This window comes from Asparagus officinalis, chromosome 6 (genome assembly GCF_001876935.1).
Source record: "Asparagus officinalis chromosome 6, Aspof.V1, whole genome shotgun sequence".
Classification (NCBI taxonomy): domain Eukaryota; kingdom Viridiplantae; phylum Streptophyta; class Magnoliopsida; order Asparagales; family Asparagaceae; genus Asparagus; species Asparagus officinalis.
In genome coordinates, this window is record NC_033799.1 from 2,012,315 (window position 1) to 2,020,440 (window position 8,126).

Here is an 8,126-nt window from a genome sequence, read left to right on the forward strand (position 1 = left end):
ATTGCGGATAGCTCGGTTGTCCGATTGCAGTGATTCAAAAACTTGTCTTCAGAACAAATCTAAGTCCAATATGCATGACACCAATAATACATACCTTCCATCGCCACAAGAATTATTGAACACCCCGATATGCTTAGAATTTCAGCACAATGTTGATTATATCATTTTGAATTTGTTTAAAACCCGGGGAATAATTTTCAGCAATAAGGTAGGATTCAATGTAGAACATGATCTCTTCATGTTGAATATTTTATTCTACATTGTTTATTTTATTTATTTCAGCATAATAAAATCTTCTCTTATTTTAGAGTTTCTTGTTCAGTTGTAAAAAAAAAGAAGAATAAAATTTTGATTCTATCCTCCTAAGACCAAAGGTAATTACAGATTTTTATCAACTGATCAAATATAAATATTTTACTTCTTATCTGCTTTACTTCGTGCATCATAGAGTTTGCATTAAGGACGATGCAAAATTTAGGTGTGGGGGTGAGAATTAGTTATTTTTTTCTCTTTATTTTACATTTTTAGTTGCATTTTTGTCATTTTTTTTCCTTTTCCTTAAAAAAATTATAAAAATATCATCACTTGCCAAATTGATAGAGTTATGTAATAATTGATTTATTTGATAACTTTGTGCTATGCCTTCATTGTTTCTCTAGCTTTAAGAAGAATTCTTGGGACATTTAAAACCTATAAGTAGGTAAGCGATCATTAAATAGCGCGTGATAGTTAAAATTGACATTGAAAACTGCTATTAGATTCCCAAAATAGTCATAAATTGTACGTTGTCAAATTAGAGCTTTGCTACAGGGACCCAAAATATAGGACCAATAGAGGGGACAAGTGAGATGTCTCCCATCTATTGGATAATGAGTTGGCCATCATTAATGATGGCCAACTCATTATCCAATAGGTGGGAGACAGCTCACTTGTCCCCTCTATTGGTCCCATATTTTGGGTCATTGAGGAATTTTTCGTCAAATTAATCCCTCTGATTCCTTCTTCTACTCCTGTGAGTTAACAAAACTTAAAGTTTTTAAGTTGTTCCGTATCTTGTAACAAGGCATCAGTCCATATTTGAAACAAGAGCAAAGTTTTATGACATGTTGAATCAAGCTTCATCTCCTTGGCCTTTACAAAGTTACGTCAATTGAGTCATCTTCAACTTCTATGATCGCATCCCTCTAAACGTTTCCATAATACAATTTGTATATGATCATAATATATCATTCAAAGTGCACATGCATATACACAATACTCCTAAAAAACCCACAACTTAAAAGAAAACACATGCACGAGATACTACAATTTTCTAATTATCTGAACATTCATCGTCATCTTCTTCCCTCGAGGCACCAACTCAAATACGCATCTATCACCAATATTCAACTTGTTAGCCTGAGCAAACTCCAGCCATCCTCTGGCGATGTGGGTCCCGGACCCGCTTGCCGGAGGAGTTTTTCTATGAAAGATTTGAGTTTCCCATAATCGGAGCTCTGGGTCCTTGAGGGTAATCTCCTTTAGATGACTTAGTTCGCTGCATTGTCTAATGACTCCGATTGGGAAATACTGCATGATCAATTCAATTATACAAGGTTAAACCCTTGATTGATGACATAATACAATAAGTTAATAAAGTTAAAGAAGAAATGATATGCTAACCATATAAGGCTTAGTGAGGTTATAAAAGGTCATTTTAGCCTCAAAACACACGTGTGGGACTGTCGCCCTTCCTCCCGAAGATCCTGTAAAGAAATCAAGATCGTAAGAAATCAATCAAAGTGTGCTTGGCAGCCTTTTAAAGTTGAGCTAGGACCACCCAACCTGCCCTAATTTTAAGTAATTTCTTATCTAGCAAAGAACTACTTTTTGAGGGTCAAAATTTAGCTTCTAAACCTGTTCTATTTTGGACAGTTCCTGAACCAGTTCCCCATTTTGGACCACCCCTCACATAGTACGAAATAGAACCGGTGTACGATAAAACCGCATTGTCTACCAAGCCCACTAAATCAATGTCGTAACGATCGTTTTCCTTTTAGGGGCTGTTTGGTTGGTTTCCTTGAAATAAAGGAAAAAGAAAATTGAGAATAGAAACAATTAAAAATGGTTTCCCCTCATTTCCTTACAACAATCTAGGAAATAAATTTCCTTTTAAGTATGAGTCGCGTCAGCCAATGAGAACGTGCCGCGTAATCTTTTCGCTCCGTTTAGACGTGTGAACCAAAAAAAGAAAGAAAACAAGAAGCGCGTACTCGAATCAGGAGCCTCCTCCGGCCGTTCGTTGGCGTCGTCGTCGAGCTCCTCTTCTTTTACGACGACGTAACGAGGATCGGCTCCGGCGGCGCGCCTCTTCTCCGGGCCGCGCCTCCTCTCGAGGAGGAGGCGCCGACGGTGGGGTAGGCCACCTCGCACGCTGCTCAGGTCGTAGGCGCGGAAATCGAAGACCATGCCGCCCCGGTGGCGGAAAGACCAGGAAGAAGCCGGCCTCAAACCATGGCGTGCAGAAAGTTCCTCCAGGAACCCCCTCCGAAGTACGCCCGCCCCCTCGTCGCCGCCGTCGTCAAAAAACTGATACGGACTCGCCCATGCTCTGCACGTGGGCTTCACCAGTTCGGCTCTCCTGCTTACGCGTCTCTCCGTCGACGTGATACGAAAGCACGAGGCAACGACTGCGTTCACAAAAAAAAAAAAAAAAAAACCATTAAGAAAAAAGTTAAAAATTAACCTAAATAATTAAAAACATGCAAGTTAACGGAGAGATAAAATTACCAATTTTTGGGAGAAGCCTGATAAGAGAACTCTAAAGAATCTTGTAACTTGAGATGCACCGACAACTGATCTCTCTTTAACCATTGTTTGGGAAAAAAAAAAGAAGAAGACGGCAGAAAAACCCTAGAAAATTTTGACTACTGTTCTCTGCAGAGGAAGGGGGAAAAAAATACTAGCGGAAGTTTGAGACCCTAATTTTTTGGTTTTGTATAATTAATTTAGTTGTCCTTTTATTATTGGAAAAAGGAAATAGAGCGAGATTTGTTTTCCGAATATACCCTTCGCTGCTTGTTTTAGTATATTTTCTGTTTTAATCGGCCGTATGTATCTATGTAAAGTAAATACTGCAAATATAGGCAGACTATATTAATTTGGAGAACAATTTCTTATTACTGAGAAACTTTCATAAGTCGCGTTGACTGGTTATTATTGTAAATTCAGCCCTGGATTGTTAGTCCTGATAGGAATTGAAGAGTCGCGGGGAAAATCTCTTTAAAATATTATAACAATCCTGATAGGAATTGAAGAGTCGTGGGGGAAATCTCTTTAAAATATTATTAGTATTTATAAATTAAAATTCTTTTAGTTTTAGATCCATCATATTATTCGTATTTACAAAAAGTTGATGTAAGGTATTAAGAGCCTGCAACATATATAGAGCCATTTATGAAAGGTATGTGATATATTGGAAACTAACTACATGGTTTAAAAAAAAATTAAAATTCCAAAAAAAAAAAAAAATTAAATACATTAATCGCCGTCTGTGGGAATCGAACCCACGACCACAGGATTAAAAGTCCTGCGCTCTACCAGCTGAGCTAAGACGGCTTTCTTTCTAGGCGTAAAGTCTTGTTATTTTAAGTCAACAATAAATAACAATATGATTCGTCACATCGTCAAGTTCAGGCCATCTTGTTTTTTATATCCTTCGGCAAGCATCCTCATTCTTCTCTTCCAAAACAACAAAGGAGGCTTCAATTATTTATCTTTATTGATCAAGAAGAAAAGGGCATAATTGTAATTTATTCATTAAATCCACATTCATCAACTACAGCAATATATCCTGCACATTTCCTTGTACAATGAAAGAGAACATTTCTACTTCTTCTGTGACTTGAGCTCTGCAACTCTTTCTTCTGTACCCTTCAAGGCTTCTCCATAGATTCTTATTAACTGACAATAAATACAAGAATACATATTAATAATACTGATCTTCAACAAATGTAAACCTTTAAATAACAAAAATCCAAACGAAATTAAACCTTTTACTTGGGTAAAGTTGGTTATGTAATACGAGATTGCTAATTGAGGTGTCGAGGTTTCAATGGATTTTCACTACTACATTTTAGCAAATTTCAACATCACTACGCTTTCTCGGCAACTTGTTATAAATAGAACTTTGATTTATAAGTAACATCTTCATTTTAGCAAATTTCAACAGATCAAAATTTGCATTAATAAGCTTACTTCTTCAACTTCTTCAGGTGACATTATAAATGGTGGCGACATCATAATGCTATCGCCAGCAACTCTTACTAGCATTCCCCGCTTCTCACACTCTGCTCCAAATATTGCTCCGACCCCTGAGATCAACATTAAATTACAAGCATAAATAATCAAGCTGTTGGGAATTTGCAAAATACATATTGCATAAAATGCAGATACATATAACTATATGAGTTGAGTTTGCTGTATTGCAATAATTTGTGAAAATGGTTAAATTGGCAAGAGAACATATCATGTAATTTGGTAAGATGAATATGGGACTTACCCCATTCAGATGGGAAAAGATCATTAGGAGACTTGTTATCGGTGAACTCTGTTCCAAGAATCAATCCAGTCCCTCGAATCTGCGAACGAAATGTGATACTCAGTTTCAGTTTTAAACTTGAATATGAATTATTTTTCTGAAAAAAATATCAAGGATGAAAAGAGTACCTCCCCAACGATGGGACTATCTGCAAAGGCTTTAATACCTTCTTGAAACCTAGGAGCTATTGCCTATAAACAAATATGAAAAGTGAATACACTAGTCGACTCTAACTTTAAGAGGACACTTACTTAATTGAGATTGATTTTACTTATAAATTTTAAGTGCTTCCAATGCAACAGCACAAGCTACTGGATGCCCTGAGTATGTGAACCCATGAGAAAATGAACCTGGACAACAAATTGCATTTTGGTGAGAAAAAAATACGACTTCCACAAAATAAAATGAATACACAACTGAAAACGAAGAACGTTACCAAGTTTGTTGCTTTGAGAGTGTATCACTTCTGAAATCTCAGGGCTAGCAAGGATCGCACCAATTGGCATGTATGCGGACGAAAGAGCCTACAAATTCAATTATCAGAAAAGTAAACCAAAAGTGCAAATTGTAAGTTGAGTTGTACACTAACAAATCTTTATATCATCTACATTTAGCCAACCTTTATAATTTTGGTTCACGCATTTAGGTAGGAAAATGTAATTTCTGGGCTCTTGTTGTATACCTCTCTGCATCAGGCTACTATCATTTATATTTTGTATTGTACTCTATCACTTTATCATAATATTGGCTTAGGCTTTTTTTTCCTTCCAAACATTTTCCCCCCTTCTATGACTCAATTTGGCAATAAGGAGAACTCACTCACTTTGGCAAAAGAGACAAGGTCAGGTTGGATATTGTATTTATCGCATCCAAACATTGTGCCCAACCTTCCAAATGCAGTAATAACCTGAAGTTAAATGGGAGGAAAGGAAATTAATATTAAAATGATATTCTATTTGAGAGGCAAAGAAATTCAAGTGGAAAAAAAGGTCTGATTACCTCATCCGCAATAAAAAGAATATCATACTTCTTTACAACAGCTTGTATCTTCAGTTCCAGAAAATTAACATGAATGGAAAATGCAAGCATTATTGAATTAGTATGAGAGAATGTTGACTTCACAATGAGATAACAAAATAATTACTGCACCTTAGACTAACAAGTAACAAGTAAAAAAGCTCCATAGTCATAAGGATGAAAAGGTTGGCTGAATATTTCCTGAAATAAAAGAAATTACATGGGGATTGTTACTATTACCTTCTCGAAGTAAGTGTTTGGGGGAGGGATAACGCCTCCAGCACCCATGACAGGCTCAGCGATGAATGCAGCAATCTGATAATATAAACATAACAATAATATAAACATAACATATCAACATCTTATCTTATCCTTCTTCTTCTTCTTCTTTTTAATAAGTAGGGGAGATGACTTTTTGGCTTCCAAAATAACCTATAGAAGAGAGAACATTACCGTGTCTGGTCCTTCTTTGAGTATAAGATTCTCCAAGTTATTTGCCATCCTTGATGAAAACTCTTCCTCAGTCTCACCTGTTTCAAAATTGTTTCATGGTTGAAACCATAATGAAAACGAGGAGGACTGAAAAATAATTTAACTCATTTTTATTCAGAAACCTGGTAGATGGAAACGCCAATAATGAGGGCAATCTGTATGCAACACAAATGGTACTGGTAGATCAAACTTTTGATGTAGAGCTGGAAGTCTGCATAGGAAAAAAAACCATTAATAATATCCAAAGGAATAAATAATCTACGAGTTAGAGAAAAACATATAAACGATAAAACATTACCCAGAAAGACTAGCAGATATCAGAGTTGATCCATGGTATCTGTCAAAATCCAAAGATTAAGGATATGTATATTATTAAGCAAACTAAATGTCCATTGCGCAATACTATTTCTTTGTAAAAAAATACTGCAGCAATCTAATTAGCATACGATTTTGCACGTGCTATGAATTTCTTCTTATTAGGCCTTCCAAGCGCATTGTTATAATACCAGACCAGCTTCACCTGCAAGCAAATAACTCCTAGTTAAAGCACTAATATATAATCAAATTTCAGCAGTACTTTTCATGTTCTCAATCAATTTATGGTGACTATATTGCCCCACTAATATATAATCAAATTTCAGCAGTACTTTTCATGTTCTCAATCAATTTATGGTGACTATATTGCCCAACCTCTCAAAGTTAAGGAAAAAGCAGTACTTTTCATGTTCTCAATCAATTTATGGTGACTATATTGCCCAACCTCTCAAAGTTAAGGAAAAAGAAGAAAAGGGTGAATAACTGAACGTTATATTGGCAACATATAAAGATACAGATTGAGTGGGTCCATCATAAAGAGCATCAGTTGACGGTAATTGTAATGCGTCTATACTTCAACAATGTAATATTGCAACATCATGACAGATAAATGTAAGTCCATCTACTCTCGATGAATATTTCCAGGTCAAATTCGGATCAACTAGAAACTTGACGAATATTTCTAGCCCTTACTTGGGTCAATTTGAAACTCAATGAATATTTCTAACCCTTACTTGGGTCAATTGACAAACAGAAACTAAGAATACAGAAACAAACCTGAGAATCATTTGCTTCTGAACCACTGTTGGTGAAAAATACTTTTCCCATCTTTCTTGCAGTAAAAATCTCAAGAAGTTCTTTTGCAAGATCCTGTAAGAACGTAAACATAGAAATTCAGCATACATTTGTGCTAGTGTTTCTGAAGGCTTGCCAGCTACAGAAAATAAACCAACAAACATTGCAACAATGGCACTTTAGAAAACAAGCGAGCAAAAAAAAGAAGAGGAAACAGAAACAAGGACCGTTTCTAATATGAAAAAGGGCTTTACAGTAAAAAAATTTGGTAACTACTTATTGAACGTAACAGAAAATTGATAAAATTTTCTCAGACTTATTTGATTATATCCGTATATGGTTTAATAAATTTGTAATAGCATGTAGTGAATTTGTAAGCAAGAAATTTAACATATTCAACAAGTTAAAAGCAAATAAGAGTTGAAGTATACCAATGAAGGTTTTGTAGTCCGATTCCAAAAGGAGTGGTAAAAAGGCAATTTAGTTAGTTGTTCAGTTGCAGCAGCTACAAGTCGAGGCTCACTTCCTCCTGTAGATATTCCAAAAATGTGAGTCTATGGAGAAAATTTCAGTTAAAATATAGGTCTAACAACGAGAGCATACAAGAAAAAGAAAATCATTCAAAAGCAATGATAAACCTAGAGAAGTAGCTCTGATCAACTTTTGAAGTTTTTCCCAACAAAACTTATTTGATCACATACTTTCAATTAGAAAGTCATTCCTTCCACACATAACACGTGAAGAAACATATACATATAAAAAATGCAGAAAACAGAAAGCGAATGAAAAATGGCAAAGGATATAAACTAAAAAATTAAGAAAACAAATGAAAATTGCAAATAACATAAAAATACTGAAAAACAGAAAACGGATAAAAATGGCAAAGGATATCAAGTGCAGCATATATATACCTAATGCTGTGCACCAT

General features: G+C 35.4%; 2 protein-coding genes and 1 non-coding gene across 3 annotated transcripts in view; all 3 read right to left on the reverse strand.

The window, feature by feature from the left end:
• LOC109846409 (B3 domain-containing protein REM9-like) lies at nucleotides 1,276–2,531 on the reverse strand. Its single transcript, XM_020415646.1, has 3 exons — nucleotides 2,253–2,531; nucleotides 1,663–1,745; nucleotides 1,276–1,569 (listed from the first exon to the last, which is right to left on the reverse strand). Exons 1-3 carry the CDS (start codon nucleotides 2,446–2,448, stop codon nucleotides 1,303–1,305), a joined length of 546 nt encoding a protein of 181 aa, XP_020271235.1. The 5' UTR covers nucleotides 2,449–2,531; the 3' UTR covers nucleotides 1,276–1,302.
• Nucleotides 3,525–3,597, reverse strand: TRNAK-UUU. Its single transcript has one exon. It is a non-coding gene; the product is annotated as a tRNA-Lys (tRNA).
• LOC109845251 (gamma-aminobutyrate transaminase 1, mitochondrial-like) overlaps nucleotides 3,738–8,126 on the reverse strand; it is a 6,661-nt gene continuing 2,272 nt past the window's right edge. The window contains 16 exon segments of the mRNA XM_020414484.1: nucleotides 3,738–3,942; nucleotides 4,237–4,352; nucleotides 4,541–4,619; nucleotides 4,708–4,770; nucleotides 4,808–4,929; nucleotides 5,016–5,103; nucleotides 5,403–5,486; nucleotides 5,579–5,626; nucleotides 5,837–5,911; nucleotides 6,050–6,126; nucleotides 6,211–6,299; nucleotides 6,387–6,425; nucleotides 6,535–6,608; nucleotides 7,181–7,273; nucleotides 7,630–7,727; nucleotides 8,110–8,126. The exon segment at nucleotides 8,110–8,126 is cut by the window's right edge and continues 10 nt beyond it. Of these exon segments, the coding sequence (XP_020270073.1) occupies nucleotides 3,868–3,942; nucleotides 4,237–4,352; nucleotides 4,541–4,619; nucleotides 4,708–4,770; nucleotides 4,808–4,929; nucleotides 5,016–5,103; nucleotides 5,403–5,486; nucleotides 5,579–5,626; nucleotides 5,837–5,911; nucleotides 6,050–6,126; nucleotides 6,211–6,299; nucleotides 6,387–6,425; nucleotides 6,535–6,608; nucleotides 7,181–7,273; nucleotides 7,630–7,727; nucleotides 8,110–8,126 (1,237 nt within the window). The 3' untranslated portion in view covers nucleotides 3,738–3,867.